Here is a 16930-nt window from a genome sequence, read left to right on the forward strand (position 1 = left end):
GTGCGCCGCCGCCCTTGTTGACACGGTGCCCTAGATCGTCGGAAACCGGAAACTCGAGAAGACGACAACGAGCGGCAGTAATCTGACAGTGGGATTGAAGGTGAGGGTTTAGGGTTTGGTTTTTGATTTTGTACTTTGTTTCGTGTCCTGCCGTGAGCAGCACTGTGTTGGGTGGAATGGTTATGCTAATTGAGGATGGTGGTCTCTGGTTGTAGAGTCCTGGTCTCCGGTAGCGGCTACTTCTTTCGGCGACACTATCCCTAGGTGTGGATCAATAGCAGTTGTGAATTGAGGTAAGGTATAGGGTTTTGATCATGTTGTCGATGATTGATAGATAGGTTAATAAGTAACATTAACCTAGGTACATGTATTGAATTAGGGATAAATTGGATTACTAGATGGTTAGATTGATTAGGGTTTTACCCTAATTTAGCATTAAAGATTTTATTTAGCTATGCATTTGAGTTGTACCTAAATAAAAATGTATGTATATTGGTGACACAGGACCTTAACGCGAGACGAGCATCTCGACGTCGGATTTGGATCGGTTTGACCTTTCTATTGGAGGTGGGTACTTTGACTTTATGTCATTTGATATGCATAGTAGTTTTTTTAACAAATAGCAATGATTATGTTTCTTATTTGTTTCGGTTGGCCACTACCCGATTTGTTACATGCTTGTTTTGTTTACTTATTATGTACTTAATGTTAGTACCTACCTGATTATACATGCTTATAGGGGTAGTGACACAACCATGTTTTTATTATGTTCAGGACCTAGGTTTTGATACCTTATCTGGCCTGTGTACCTAGACCATTGATTAGGTCAATTTGTTCTAGGGTACACATTATATATATGGATAGGTTCAGAATATTTTCTTTATGCTTAGTGTCATGCATCATCTCGCATGATTGCATGCTGTGCGATAGTCGCCTCCATTATTGTTGAGCACATCGCCAGTTACATAGATCCCACCACCACTCATGGGTTAGTGGTATGTCAGACAAGTGTGTGGCAGTTCTGTTGTTAGGCTCCGTTGGTCCGGTAACTCAACGCGGTAGCCGACAGACAATTCTGCTCTGTTAGGCTCCGCTGATTTAGAGACGCAGCGTGGTAGCCGGCAGACAGTTTGCTCTGTTTGGCTCCGTTGGTCTGCTCATGGGTAGTGGACGCAGCGTGGTAGTCGACAAGGATCTCTCTTCTGAACTAGCTCAGGGAGATGAGAGCATTGAGCTCCCCCACTTATGATTTGGGGTAGGAGGATAGGTGTACTCCGACAGCATCCCGTCCACTCGGTCACTTATCAGGAGCAGTGATGTTAGAGTGCACGGTTGTCACAGCCCTACCCACTCGGTCTCACCATCGTGTGTGAGATGGCTGACTGGAGTCAGGGGTGACCAGGACATGTCATTGACATCATATGCATTGATGCATTTATTGTTTGTGTTTGCTGTATTTGGATAGATGCATATGATTGACATGCATACAGGATTTATGACACTCTCGGTCTGATGATCTTGTTATACTTATACCCAGGTCCTGGTTATGACAGTTTTCTCCTGTTTATTTCAGTTGCATTTATCATTCTTATATCATGAGACTGTACGCATGATTAGTGTTAGTTGTTATTTTCTTTATTATGCATATCAGTTATTACCTGCTGAGGAGTTGACTCACCTCGTGGTTATTATTACATTTCAGGTTGAGGCTGTTCGGAGAGTTCCTGTCGCTAGTCCCCTGCAGATCGCAAGGATTTTCATTTGGGTCTTTTGGTTTTATTGCTTATTGCATTTTATAGACTTGTACTTGTTTTGTCTCTTGGATATTGTATGGTTTTATTGTCGATGAGTTTATGTGGATTTGTTTTACTACATGCCTGCCTGGATGGCAGAAGAGGTGAGTGAATTTTGTTTCGTCATGTTTTGAGCTTTATGGGTGTAGTTGAGTAGGGTTATTTTTTTTAGTTTTCTTATCACTGCTTTTGTTTGTTTACTATTAAACTGCATGGATGCTTGGTTGTTGCATTTTTATTATTGTTATTGTTCCGGCCGTATTGGTCGAGGTATATGTGGCCCTGAGGGCAATGTATAAAGTTTTAGATTGTCACCCGTACAGGGGAGATGCTGCCGAAATTTTATTCGGGCAGGGACTACCTGGGGCGTGATAAGATCTATCGAACGATACAAAACTCAACTTGTTGCTAAATGTTATTCTCAGGAATATGATATGGATTATGAGAAAATATTTGTTCTCGTTGTAAAAATGACGATTGTTCGTATTCTGATTACTATTGCTTCTGTTTGTCAATGGAGAATATCTCAAATGGATGTCAAGAATGCATTTCTAAATGGTGTTCTTCATGAATAAATTTATATGACACCTCTTCCTAGTATTTCACACTAACATGGTGAAGTTTGCAGGCTTCGTAAAGTGCTTTATGGTCTCAAACAAGCACCTCGTGCTTGGTTTGAGAATTTTCTATAGTGGTTACTTCGCTTGGTTTTCATCATAGTAATCATGATTTAACATTGTTTGTCAGATGTAGGAGTGCAGGTCGTATTCTTTTATCATTATATATTGATGACATGATTACTACTGGTAATGATTCTGATGGAATTGCTTTCCTGAAGTCTGAGTTGGTTCGTTATTTTGCTATGAAAGACTTGGATTTACTACGCTACTTTCTGGGCATTAAGGTCGCTTATTTCTCAAAAGGTTATCTTTTATTTCAGTCAAAGTATATATCTGATCTATTTGAGCGTACTCGTCTTAATAGAACAGTTGATACTCTTATTAAGACTAATGCTCGATATTCTTCATCTGATGGCTTACCTTTAGCAGATCCTAGTTTGTACAGAACTATTGTTAGAAGCTTGGTTTATCTTACCATGACTTGTCCAGATATTACGTATGTTGTTCATAACTACAGTTCATTGGGTTGTTGTTCTTCGTATTCTTAGGTATCTTCGGAGCACTCAATTTTAAAGTCTTTTATTTCCTTCTGTTTCATCTCTGGAGCTACATATATACTCTAATGCTAATTGGGTTGATGATCGTACAGATCGTAAATCTACTACTGACTTTTGCATTTTTCTTGGTGATTCTCTCATTTCTTGGAAGAGTAATAAACAAGATGCTATTTCTAAATCTTCCACAGAAGCTTAGTATCGTGTCATGACCTCAACTACTTGTGAGATAGTTTGATTGCGTTAGTTGCTTGCGGATATGAGTATCTCTCTTCATCAACCTACTCCGTTATATTGTAATAATCAAATTGCTATTCAAATTATGCGCAATTCAGTTTTTCATGAGCGGACGAAACATATTGAAATTGATTGTCACATTACTCGTCATCATCTTCAGATTGACATTATCATATTATCTTTTGTTCCTTCAAATCTACAAATTGCTGATATGTTTACTAAGGTACATTTCACTTCATGTGTTCGATTCTTATCTGACAAACTCTCAATGCTTCTAGCTGTTGCATCGTGTGTTTGAGGGGGAATATGAGATTATATATATATTTATTTGTTTATAATTTTTAAGATAATTTGATCTTTTCCTCTTTTTATTTAGAGTTTAGGATTTCTTAACTTAATTATATAATAATTTATATTATGTATTTTGACTATGAATTTTGGATTCAATAATATGGCTATACGTTAAATTTATAATATAATGTACAAATATACATAAATTATATAAAATAAATATTTACGGTCAAGTAATTGAATAACATTATTCAATACTAGTATGATTTATTCTATAAAATTTTTAATTAGAAAATAAAGTAAAAATTAGGTTATTAATCATAACTCGTTATGTAGCATGTCTTATTTCACCTGAAAAATTGATGAGATTCAAAGATGGATAGATATAGTTATGATTTTTTTCAAAGAATCAATGAGATATAGGTGGATTAATGTGGCTGTATCGATATGTAGAAAAGCCAAAATAGATGAATTGATGTGTTGTGATATAAAAAGAATAAGAAAGTTGTAATAAAGAGGAGGAGCATACAATATCATCATGTTGTTTTTTTTCTATATTTAATTTGGATAACTATACAATATCATCATATTTAGAATTGAATCAAGAGTAATATGGTAAAATATTATACTAAATTATACACTAAAACCTCAAATAATTTTTTTTATTACATTACTTAAATTGAACCAACTAACATTAAATTATATTTCATTCTTCATGAACCAAAGTTACGTGATTACTTAATAATCGCATAATCAAATTTATGCATGATAATCTTAAACAAAACACACCATGAAAATTTATACCAAAGTTATGTGATTACTTAATAATCGCATAATCAAATTTATGCATGATAATCTTAAACAAAACACACCATGAAAATTTATCATCGGTCATAAGATAAATGAGTAAACTTAAGCTTAACCCGGGACAAAAAAAAATTAAAACAATCAATTAGACTTCCTTCAATCCACATGAACAAAATGCAATTAATTAGACACCAATGTATTTGTTAACAATAAAAACCCTTCGTAATTTGAGATCAAAACTTGTGGGTCAAAACATCCCAATAAGGAAAATTACTAAAACATATCGAGAAATAAAAATACAAAAATTGAAAATGAAAAATAATGGACCATTTTAATTATCAGACACAAGTACCATTTTGCAATTTTTTTTTTAAAAAAATGTTTATACAGCAACAAGAACTCCATCATAAAATTATGTTATTGATATAAAATGAACACAGCAGCTAATCTGTTTCATTCTTACATGAGGAAAAGAAATAATTGTAACCGTCATGAACATAGTTTTAAATACTTGCAATAAGATCTTTCATCAATAACGACTTCACATCATGGATTTCTCACTTGCAATTCACATCCTGCTCTCGCCGCCAAGGGGAGTGGTTGAGACCCATATGAACATATACCAAATCCATAGCTTGGCCAACTGAAAGATGAGCAAAAGGGAAAAAACTGTCGCTATCGTCTTCTTTGATTCCACCAATCAGGGATCTTCAACCTCCTGCTCCGATGCACCGCGAGGTTGGCCGCAGGAAGTTTATAACGCACCTGCCGCCATATCATGTTCACAGCATCTTCGCTTTTTGTGGGGTACTGGAACTCATAGTGGCGGGTGATGCTCTTCAACTTTTTCCACATATCCATCCATTTATCCTTCTGGATGTTGCGGAGTTGATTGACCATGTAACCAGGCCGAAGGGCTTCTTCCACAGAGAAGAAAAGAGAGAATTCACTGTAATCAATCTCATCCTCGAATGGGAGCTCAATCCGATCACTGACGATTACAGGGACGCAGTGACTTACAATGGCATCGAACAAACGGCATGAAGAGGGAGTATCGCCAGCAGGGTGCAGGCAAAATTTGGATGACCGCATGCCTTTAGAGGACTGGTGCACCAGGAGCAAGTCAAATACAATTGGTTAGGGAGAAATTGACAGACAAAAAGCACAACTAAAGAGATTATGGAGTCAGTATCTCACTGCTTTTATTCCTTCTCCAGAGGCCATGCTATTTTCATAGTGCACATCGTCATAGCCTTTGAGAATCTTTTTCAATTTGGACCGAACAATTCCTTCCTGTCAATTACAATGCCATTATTTTAACAAAAATAAAGGAATAAAAAAATGGCAAGACCATAAACCAGAAACATGGCAGACCAAAACTTAACAAACATATATTAAGGATCATAGAACTTACATACATCTTTCCTAACAGTTCTTCCTCGAAAGAAAAGAAGAGTAGGACGAGATTCAAATGGATCAGGAAGATCATCATCGAGAAAAGAATCCACAACATGCACATAAGGTGCAACGACATCTTTGCTAAGGGAAGATAAATTCCTGGGATATCGTCCAAAATCTGCAACTACCAGAATGGATGCATTGACCTGATCCCGCAAAAATCTGAAAGCATTTGGATGATGCATAGGAATTACATGGTCACGACCCCCTGAGCGTTCCCAGTATTTGGATTTCTTTAAAATATCTAGGAGGTCAATCTACAATCAAGAAACTTCAAAATGGTCACAAGAAATTCTATCAAAAGAATATTGCCATAATAGTAATAGAATTTCAAGCAAGATAGGGAACTGTTATTGAATAATAATTTCTGATTACTCAAACATTCTATGATACGAGAAAACAAAGAAAAATAATATACAAGAGAAATGAAATGAAATGAATAGATAGCTTCAAGTGGGTCTTAAAGTGTAGGAAACATGCAATCTATAAGAAATGACTTCTACTCCTACATTAAGCTTTTAGGTAAGTCATTGAATTTATGGACAATTTGTAGAAAGCACAGCAAAACTGGCAAATAAAACCTTGTGAAACTAGCAAGTTAAAATTCATTAATCAGAAGCTAACTTATCAGAATTTTCTATTATCTATTTTACTACGCAAGGCTGCTGACTACTTAATTGATATTTAGATGCACAACAACAAGATCACTGAAAGTTCCATAAATCAAAAGTAACCACTTTGCTATAGGCTTTCAGTTTATGTAACATATCGATGTGGTTATTCAAAAGGCAAATTTGCATAAGTTAAACTATCTCCTAGGTATTCCTAGAAAATTGAACAAAACTCAATAGCAAAACTAAGCGCAATGATTTGAGATCTCATGCAGTGTTGGACAACACAAACTAAGCGCAATGTTTCAGTAAATTACCAGAACTCAATACTAATGCCTCCTATATTGTCTATGTTGATCGTATCAATAAGTATTGTGTTGTGCCAATGTTATAGAAACTTAAGGACATGAAACATAAATCTTCATTAACCATTGAAGCTTATTTCTCTAAAATTCTAATTCAATTAATTATCTAGTTGTGATGCTTTAATTACAGTAAATAAGTAGAAGAACATTATATATATATATATATATATTGCTAAAAGAATGATGTTGATGCTTTAAACATTAGTCAAAATTATTATAATATTTCTTAACTTATTGCTCCAATTTTTTTTTACTGAAATGATTTTTTTAATTGTTATAATTTATATCTAGAAGGAAAAAGTCAAGTTGAAGAGGATTCTCAAGTTGTTCCCAAGGTAAAAAAAAAAGATATCTTTTAGAGAGATAAGATCTAATAAATTCAACAAACTCTATGTCAATTAATGAAATTTCACAATGCCCGATGAAAGACTTAAAATGTCCTCTAGCCCAATTGTAATCCAAGAGTCTACTCTTTGAAGGGATCCAACACTCTTAAAATTTCAAGCTTTACGCATATTCCTTGAGTGTCAAGTCTCCTACTTTTTTGAAGTAACGTGAAAATTTTTCTTAGGATTCAAGCAACATTGAAGAAGGTGGGGTGGGATTGAGGATCCAACGGAGGAAGAGTTTCAGAGAAAGTATCCCGGGATTTTTACCTGTAGTTGTCGATCAATTTCCGTGTCCGGATCGGTCATATTATGCCCATGAGTGTTGAAACTAAGCGACGAGAAGAAGGGCACAAAGAACACATCCGCAGCCTCCCCATCAGAAACCCTAACCGCCTCGGCGCGCCCGCCCGCGCTCCCGCCGGGCACAAGCGACGCCATCATCCAGTACTCCACGCTGTGCTGCCTCTTGAGCCCCGACGTGCGCGGCCACCGCGGGAACCCTCCGCCCCTATCTCCGGCTCCACCCCCGAGCATCTCGATGTGGAATCGAGGCGGGAGGTCGTACATGTAGACATTGAGCGGCGGAGTCCGTTCCCAGCCGCCGGCGCAGCGGGGGGAAGAGAAGGACGAGGCGAAGGAGGATAAGGGGGATCGGAGATCGCTGGAGAAGAGGACGGAGAATGAGAATAGGACGACGACGACGAAGGCGATGGAGGCGAGAAGCTTCTTCTCCGCCATGGCAAATCTCCTCTCGCTCTCCACCGCGGTGGTTCTGAACTTCTGCGGTGGAAGGGATCTGGGGACCTCACGTGGGCTGCTGCTTACTCGAGTTCAAGATCTTTTTCCTTATCAACTTAATACACACGCAACTTCCCATATTTCAATAAATCGGATGGAACATTTCATTTGCCCCCAGTTATTTTGCCCCTTTCAAATAATCCCTCAAACTTTTCAAATTATCATTTTATAAATATAAGATATATTAATAAATGCTGAAATACAAATTGGTGTTTGAAAGTTGACCAGTAACGCATTGTGGATCAGAATTATTATTATTATTATTATTATTATCAGAAATAAATAATTTCGATGAAATTTATGTATGGTTTTATGTTTTATAGTTAATGTATATTAGATTTAAATTTAAAAAGGATAAATATTCAGATAAGTAAATAAATAACACGAGGGTCATAATTTGATTTATCATATACTATTTTGTCGGGGCGCAACGGAGAAGCAGGTGGCCCGTTTGCCGTCTTGCGTGCCGCGGAGAGTAATATATAAAAACCGGCACTAGATGCCCCTCCTCTGCCTCATCGCATTCCATTTCGATTCGTCGTCTTTAGGGTTTCTTCCGCTTGCTCAAGATCCCATCTCCCTCGCGAGAGATGGCGTGGGGGTCGAGGGATGCGGCGGCGTTCAAGTGCTTGATCCTGCTCGTCCTCCTGTACGGGACCTTATCCTACGTCGCCTACTGGATCATCCACATGAAGCACGTCAGCCCGCTAGGGGTCGACGCCCCGCTGGATCGGTTTTCGGAGGCGAGGGTCGTCGAGCACATCCGGCGACTGTCGGTCGATATTGACGGGCGACAGGTGGGTGGCCTCGGATGAATTTGTTGGTTTCGTGTGGAAAAAGAAATGGTTCCTTGATGAGATTTGGTTGGCAGGAAGGGCGGCCCGGATTGGAGGCGGCGGCGAAGTATATAAGGAAGGAGTTGGAGGCGGTGGCGGCCCGAGCCGGAGCTGATTACAGGTGAATTGGTTTGGTTTGAGAATCGAAGTTATTGTCTTCGCTAAAAAATATCGCTGCTTGACGTTCTAGATGACTTGTTTTTTTTTGTTTGGAATCATTGCCTTCGCATCCCTACCATTATTAATCCAGCGTTATGTTAATTTTATCTTTTTTTGGTGAATATAGTTATTTGAAATTGTTGCTTTTCAGTCTTTCTGCTCAGGATTCACCGGTATTATGGTTCTTCTTCTCTCACCCATTCCTTTAAACTTATCAGTGAGCTAACCTGCTTTGTATGGAAATTAATGTATGTCTGTTCTAGTCTTCATATTAACAGAAAGCTTGTAAAAACCTCTTAAGTCGGCATAGGTTCATTCAACAAACAAAGGAAGACAATACAACTCACTGAAAGCTAAAGTGTAGCGACAATATGATCCCGACTCCCAAGATGGGAAAATAAACGTCAAGAAGAGAAAATGAGGAATACAGGACCACTTTTTATTCCAACACCCAATTAGACTGTTAATGTTTGTTTCAGCCACCACTATCCTAAAATCTTGAGTTAATAATAAAGGAAATAGTTTTTGTATTTGATAAACCTCATAATCTGATTTATAAATTATAGTCTAATACGGATACCTCTATTATTTATACCCACTTAGAATTCAACCATGAGACGAGAAGAATCAAGAGAATCGTCCGGGAAATAATTGAGAAAAATCACACAAAGGGTTTTAAACTCATGACCTTAGCTTGAAGATGTGATTTAAGATTTGTATTATTATAATGATGAAAGATTATTTTTTTTAAGAAAAAATGGCAAAGGCAACCTTATGTATTCAAGGCACTGTACGCCATCATGTTGGTAAAACCAAACATAGGATACATCTTCTACATTTTTTTGGATAAGTAAATTTTTTGTTAGCACAAATCATAGTACAAAAATTGGTCTTTAGGAGTTCCTCATGTCTAACGAAGCATCGGATCAGAGAAAACACACAGGATCGGTATACATAAATTTGCTCACACTTAAAGATCCTTGCAATGTCTAATTGTCCTTCGCCAAAGAAACTTCTATTTCGATCCTTCCATACAAAATGAATCATAGATGACAAGGCAAGATGGCGAGCTTTTGTCCGTATCGGCTCCCATGGTAGTGTCTTCTGAAGACTCTCAACATCCGTTGGTAGGTGGACATCCTCGTTCGCTTATAGAGCCTTTGCGCCAATATCTAGAAGGTGACTGCACGACTCGGCTGTAAGTAAGCCTTCCACACTATCCGAGCCCATGGCTTCTTAGGACTAGGATGCCTAAAAAAAATCATATGTTTGTGCTAACTCCATCCTGACACAACCAATTTGTCAGTCTCCTTTGGGGACCAATAGCCAATAATATAAGATCCTGTATATGTAGCAGTCGCTTGATCAAAGGGGAATCCGAGTGAATTGCCTCCCATGTCCATACATGCCTCAAATAAGTATGATGGACCCATTTGATCCAAAGGGCATCCTTCTTCGTTTGTATCCGTCACAGAACCTTAGCTAGGAGTGCTAGGTTCCAAACCCGCATGTCCCGAAATCTCAACCCACCTTCCTCTTTAGGCCTGCACATATCTGCCCATGACATCGGGGAATACTTAGAGGTCTACATGAAAGACCTACACATGTTATAGATACGGTCAATGATGCCCCACTGTAGTGGGAAGATGGATAGCACAGAAGTGATGAGTTGTGCCTTGCCAGTGTAGGATAATGTCTTTTGTGGCCAAACGTTGATCTTTCGGACGAAAGACTCAAGTAGGGGAATCCGAAGTTGATGAGCAACTAGTGGTATATCCCTAAATATTTGAAAGACATCATGCCCTCCTGAAAACCAGTGATGGAAAGCACCTCCCTTGTGTTGTGTCATCAACTCTCGCCAGATATATGTTCAACTTCAATCTATTCACCTGAAGTCCCACATCACCCCAAACTTCTGTAAACATGAAGATAATATGCCAACTGAGTTAGTATCTCCCTAACAAAAAAAAGTAATTCATTTGCATATGCCAAGTGTGCTAATATGAGGTGGACACACTGAGGGTGGAACTTGAAGCCTGGTTGTAATGTACTCTGCTATATCTGCATCCCAAAAATCTCGACACAAATACCAAATAAATATGACGATAATGGGTCTCCCGGTGCAGTCCTCTACTCCCTTGAAGAATCCAAATGTCCCCTTGTTGATGGCCAACAAATAAGAAGTGGTGGTCATATACTACATAATCCATGCAATAAACTACTCAGGAAAATTAAATCTAAGTCTAAGAAGAGCCTCATGTAAGAAATCTCAATGTACTGAGTCAAACGCCTTTTGGAGGTCAATCTTCATAATGCATTTGGGAGAGATGTGTTTCCTGTGCTAAGTGGATGTTATCTGTAATAAGGCGGTCCTGCACAAAAGCTGCCTAAGACTGGTGAAGGAAGTTTGGAAATAACCTTGTAGAACACCGTACAACAAGAGATAGGTTGGTAATCAATCGCCTTACTTGCATGTGTTGATTTTAGAACTAGGGCTATCAAAGTATGATTCCATCTCCGCAACAATTTGCCACTATTGAAGAACTCCAAGACTGCTGTAGTAAAATCTGCCTTTGCCGTCTCCCAAGCTTGTTTTAAAAACTTAGATTCGTATCCATCTGAGCCCGGGGCCCTCTGATCTCTGATATCAAAGAGCACCGTCTTGACCTCTTCTACTGTTGGTAACCGAACCAGCTGGGCATTCTTTTCTACTGAAATAAGCCAGCCAAACTGCATGCTGGAATGGGAGATGGCTGTTCGGTCAGGTGCTGTGCAAGCTGACTTTGAAAGTGGGCTGTGAATACACGAACAACCTCCTCAAATGACGTCGTGATGCTGCCGTTTGAGGCCTCAACTGCAGTGATTTCTTTCCTCCGGTTGTTCCTTTTAATTAGAGTATGAAAAAAGGAGGAATTGCGGTCTACTTGTTTGGAATACCCTACAACCTTTGCTCGCTGCATACAGAAGCTGTGTTCGGCGGTGCTGAGGCAAGCTACAGTTTGCTGTATTTCTCTGTAGTTGTTGGTCATGCTGCCAGGTGACAGTCTGGCATCCTGGACCTCTTCTAATCTCTGATGAGCAGCAACCACTCTTGTTGTAGAGGATACATCTTCTACAATTCTTTCTTTTTGTTGTTAAGCTGTTTCTACACTTCTGTTCACTATTTTCAGTTAGATATTTATCATTTGATGTGTTAACAAAAAATCCAGTGTGCTATTTTCTTCTGAGAGGTTGGACTAAATACTTGGGAGTTTTTTTTTCTCTTAGTTGCTTCTCAGTTCTTTCCAAGGTTTTAATCATAATTATGAAGGTATACTCCTTCTTATATCACTTGAAATTTCCTATAATTATGGGTCCACTACCTTAGGATTCATGTCCAATATAGTATACTCCTTCTTATATCACTTGAAATTTCCTATAATTATGGGTCCACTACCTTAGGATTCATGTCCAATATAGTGGAACACAAATTAAGAATCATGACCTAATCATAACTATTTGACATAAATGCAAGAAAACTTCGGCAAGACAATCCAAAAACCAACTTAGAAAGCACATATTAGCTACCAATTATAGTATGTAAAAATCCTTATGGAGCTTATGTTACAAACTTAAACATTAGCACTATCCTCTGAAGTGTTGATTGATATTGGTTGGTATTGCCTAAATATATTCTTTTTGACATCAGCTAATACTGCATCAGGCTATCATGAGTAAATATCATTTTTGATACTCATGTCGACATAGTTTTGGTGGTATTGATAGAGATAGAGCTTGGCTTGACCAGTATTGGCCAAGATTGGAAGATTCCCTTCGAATGACTTACCCTTCAATTTTGTGTTACGATTGTAAAAAGCAAATTCAAGCGCTGATAATACTAACAAGTTGTGACGTTGAAGTTAGAGAATCATGATGCATCTATATTTTGTTATTTAGTTGCAATTGTGTTAGTCCAAGTCTCACTCTCAACTTCAACTTTCAGTGGTTAACCATGATATATTATGTATATGTGGATAACCAATATCAATGCTAGATGTCTTGGAAGCCTTTTTTAATATCGGTTTCATAAAATTATATGGTTAATTTTACTAAGATGCTACAGAAATCAATGCTCCTAGCAGGGCTGATAGTGAGTTTGATACATTAAGGTATGATCATTAGCTGATATGTTTCTTATATTTTAAATTTGTTGTTCTATAATTTTAATTTAATTGAATTTTAAATTGCTATTAACTTATATTTGAAGATAAACATGTTAAGTCAAAGGAGGATATAAAAAATCTTATTTGAGTTTATCTTGTCATGCTTCTAAGAATGGCAAGTGTCGGCATGATACAATACCAAATTGTACCATCTGACTGAAGAGTGAAATGCTGCATAGAGTGATACTTAAACCTTGATTAGCACCATCAAGGAATAAATCAATAGTAGGCTAGAATTCATCTAAGATGTGTAATGGAAAATATACTAGACATCGCAATTCAGCAAGACTTGTTGGAGCTGATAAAACTAATCAGAATTCCATGGTTTTATGTCTTGCAACTTGTGTCAGCACCACTTTGATCATTTAAGATAATGTTGCCACTTATTAGACCTGAAGCTTTGAACATGCTATATCTATTTTTCTCAGTTATTTTTTTTTGTTGCAAAAATTTGACATCATGAAATGAAATATTTTCATCGATTATCTTTTGTACCACTGTCTCTGTTGTTTTCTTTTTTTATTTGACATGAGTTGTGACTTATTGAGTCTCTTCCAGTGCCATATATACTATTTCGCTACTGCTCCAAGTTTATTCTTTGGAAAACCTTCTGCGTGGAGGATTATGAGGTTTAACTTGCCTTATTATATAAACCAAAGAGTTGCAAAATCAGTAAATAGCACATCTGAGTTCATTAACTCTAGTTGGATGTACATTGGTAGTAGGTTAGTGTTTTCTACCTGTAAGAAGATTTAGTTGGTGGTGAGTTTTAAGTTTTAACATCCACTTGTGAATATATAAAACATTCATGCTTCATGCAGCGTTATCCAATTAATATGTAAAACTAAGGTGGCGTTTGGTTAAATGATGGAAATGACTATGAGTATGAGTTTAATAGTAAGGTGAAATGAGAATGGGAATGGAAATGAAACCCACCTAGTTATATGGGTTTGGTTGATTCCCATAAATCTAGAAATCATTCCCAAATTGTCATTCCCAAACCCACAGTCCAAACACTCTCTTTTACTATCATTCCATTCCCTCATTCCCAAACCCATCAACCAAACACCTCCTAATAGTTTTTAGTACAAGGATATTCTTGCTATCTTTTATTGACAATGGACGGTTGAGTTAGAATCAGATACTCATGTTGATGCTATCATGAATTCATGATTCTTCATGAATTTTTGAATTGTAATACAAATAATGGTCATCTTATATTCTTATTGTTATCTACTTGTGTAGTGTAGCTAACTCTATATCATGTGTTGCATAATTTGGTGATGCTAGTTAATGATTTAACATCTGCAGAATAGAGATTGATGAGTCACTTGTAAATGGTACTTTCAATATGTTATTTTTGCGCCATAGCATCTCACTTGGCTACAGGAATCATAAAAATATAGCTATGAGGTACATCCACTCTCTTTTCTTTATAGCTTAATAGTGATAAAATACTTTTCTTGTTGTTAATGTCTTGTTTGATGTTTATAAGTATACCTTATTTTTCAAAAGGAGGGAATTCACTAGTAATTTATTTTGCAAGTAAGATGGAAGTGATAGAGATCCTAAGAGCTGGGAATTGGATAGTATATATGTGTTCATAACTTCATATGAAAAGTGGTGCATCAGGTGTTAGTGTTTACATAAATATTCTGTGACTTGTCCTGTAGTTCGTGTTAATTGGCAAGTTCCAAATTATTTAGGTTATAAAACTTAACATCTGAACACTAGACCTGAATTGAATATTTTAAACCAAAAAAATATCTCTCTTGAGGCAGATTTCTGGTTTTCATTAGTTAACTTGGTTATTTAGATTTGTGCTTTGAAACAGCTGAAATTTAGTTTAGTCAGATTGAGTCTTTTAGTGGTTCCTTTTGAGCATGTTTAAGGCTTTGTGTGTAATTTTTTAGTTATGTTGGAATTGTGTTCAGTCTTGCAATATCTTATAAAAATATAAAAAACTTAAACCTGATCTGAGATTCAGTTCTTGAAAAATTAAGAAAAAAAACTTAGTTTATGGTTGAATTAGTTTGGTGGAATTATGCAACTCTCTATTGTCATACGTATCACTACATGTTTTATTATGCATGTTCATGCACAAACCTGTTTTATTATGCATGTTCATGCACAAACCGTAGTTCTATCCCATTGTAATAGGATCTTGTTGAGGCATCATACACTGTGAAGATTGATAAAACATGTTAGATATTTTTATTATGATCCTAAAATTAACCAGGGTTCTGTATTGAATTTTCAAATTCAATTAATGATGAAATATTATATATATACTTTTTGGGTATGTGAATATTGTAGTTTCATCTTCTAATTGACTCACCAAAATTACAGGATCTCGTCAAAATTTTCAAATGACCATGATCCATCTGTTTTAATAAATGGACATTTTGATAGTCCCCTTGGCTCACCTGGTGCAGGTGACTGTGGTTCTTGTGTTGGTGAGTCTTGTTACATTGATTGCATACACTTTATGTGCTAAGTGTATTTATGTTTGTTCTTTAGTTGCTTAAAAGATGCTTCATATTGTTTTTCTCTGTAGCCTCAATGCTCGAGTTGGCACGAGTTATTATTGATTCTAATTGGATTCCACCTCGACCTATTATCTTTCTTTTCAATGGTGCAGAAGAACTATTCCTTCTGGTGAGAAACTAGAAACTATTTGACATATTTGATTAATTCGCTTATGGTGCATTTGGTTTAGGGTATAAAATTGATAAGGAATAGAATAGAAATATCTAGGGAATGGATTGAAGGAATATAATAAAAAAATTTATTTATATATTATTTTAGTTCATAGAATCCAATAGATGTTTCATTTGAATTTTTATGTTTGATTTATAGAAATGTACTTAGACCTAGGTTTAAAATTTGTACCCGTGCCGAGATTTTGGTCCTAGGCCGGAATGATACGATTTCGGTACCATATCGTGCTGGTATAATTTCGGTATTTTTTAAATATAAAATATATTAATTAAAAATTAAAATATTTAATATAAATATTTAAAAAATAAACAATAAAAAAATTAATCTTTAAAAAAAGGAAAAGATACGAAAATAGATAAATAAATAAAGAAAACTTTTATTGTAATTTTTAAATTAAAATAAATGGAATATAAAATTTATTAGATAATTTTATTAAGGTTTAATAAAATCTCTTTAGATTATCTCTATCATAGCTAGGAGATGATTAAAATAATTAACCTAAGTTTAATTTAAAAAAAAATTCTAAAATCTGACACTACTCGCGAGCCTGTACGACTTCGGCGTTGTCGCAAGATTGCGCGACCAGCCATGGCCGTGGGGATTGCGTGACTCCTTCGGCGTGACTCCGCTGGCCGTGCGACTCCTCTGCAGCGACCGCAAGATCACACGATGTCTCCGCGGCGGCAGCGGAAGGATTATGCGACCCCTCCATTGCTGTTGCAGGGTCGAGTGACCCCTCCGCTGTGACCACGGGGTCGCGCAACACGTTGCACCTATCGCGGGTCTGGTGTCAGGGTCGTGCCGGTGTCGGTCGCCGAGCGGAATGAGATGTTTCACCCGTTTCGACCGTCTCGACACGACACTTTAAACTATGACTTAGACGACCAATAAATGCTCCAATTAGATAATGTGAAACTATGACAAATATACATATCAAATGAGGAAGACGAAAAAGATTTGATTAACAATAATAATTGACACTATCAATCTGTCTTGGCTGCATATTGTTACTGTGACTTAAGTAATCTTTCAATACAAAAATACATAATTTCTTTATATCATATTTTGGGTTAATCGTTAAATGTAGCC

The 16930-nt window shown here is 36.8% G+C and overlaps 2 protein-coding genes across 3 annotated transcripts in view; one reads left to right on the forward strand and one right to left on the reverse strand.

Moving 5' to 3' along the window:
* Positions 1-4702: 4702 nt before the first annotated feature.
* On the reverse strand, positions 4703-7979 carry LOC122055735 (probable arabinosyltransferase ARAD1). 2 transcript variants are annotated; one of them, XM_042617314.1, is made up of 5 exons: positions 7393-7979; positions 5721-6017; positions 5500-5595; positions 5323-5406; positions 5114-5219 (listed from the first exon to the last, which is right to left on the reverse strand). In XM_042617314.1, the coding sequence occupies exons 1-5, from the start codon at positions 7861-7863 to the stop codon at positions 5142-5144; spliced, it is 1026 nt and encodes a 341-aa protein (XP_042473248.1). In that variant the 5' UTR covers positions 7864-7979; the 3' UTR covers positions 5114-5141. The 2 variants fall into 2 exon arrangements, with proteins under 2 accessions (XP_042473247.1, XP_042473248.1); XM_042617313.1 differs by having other exon boundaries at positions 4703-5406.
* Positions 7980-8385: 406 nt separating this feature from the next.
* LOC122055736 (endoplasmic reticulum metallopeptidase 1-like) overlaps positions 8386-16930 on the forward strand; it is a 52441-nt gene continuing 43896 nt past the window's right edge. Inside the window, exons 1-5 of the mRNA XM_042617315.1 lie at positions 8386-8720; positions 8795-8880; positions 14432-14533; positions 15470-15576; positions 15678-15778. Coding sequence (XP_042473249.1) covers positions 8514-8720; positions 8795-8880; positions 14432-14533; positions 15470-15576; positions 15678-15778 — 603 coding nt within the window. The 5' untranslated portion in view covers positions 8386-8513. The remainder of the gene's footprint in view (positions 8721-8794; positions 8881-14431; positions 14534-15469; positions 15577-15677; positions 15779-16930) is intronic.

Source organism: Zingiber officinale, chromosome 3B (genome assembly GCF_018446385.1).
Source record: "Zingiber officinale cultivar Zhangliang chromosome 3B, Zo_v1.1, whole genome shotgun sequence".
NCBI lineage: Eukaryota > Viridiplantae > Streptophyta > Magnoliopsida > Zingiberales > Zingiberaceae > Zingiber > Zingiber officinale.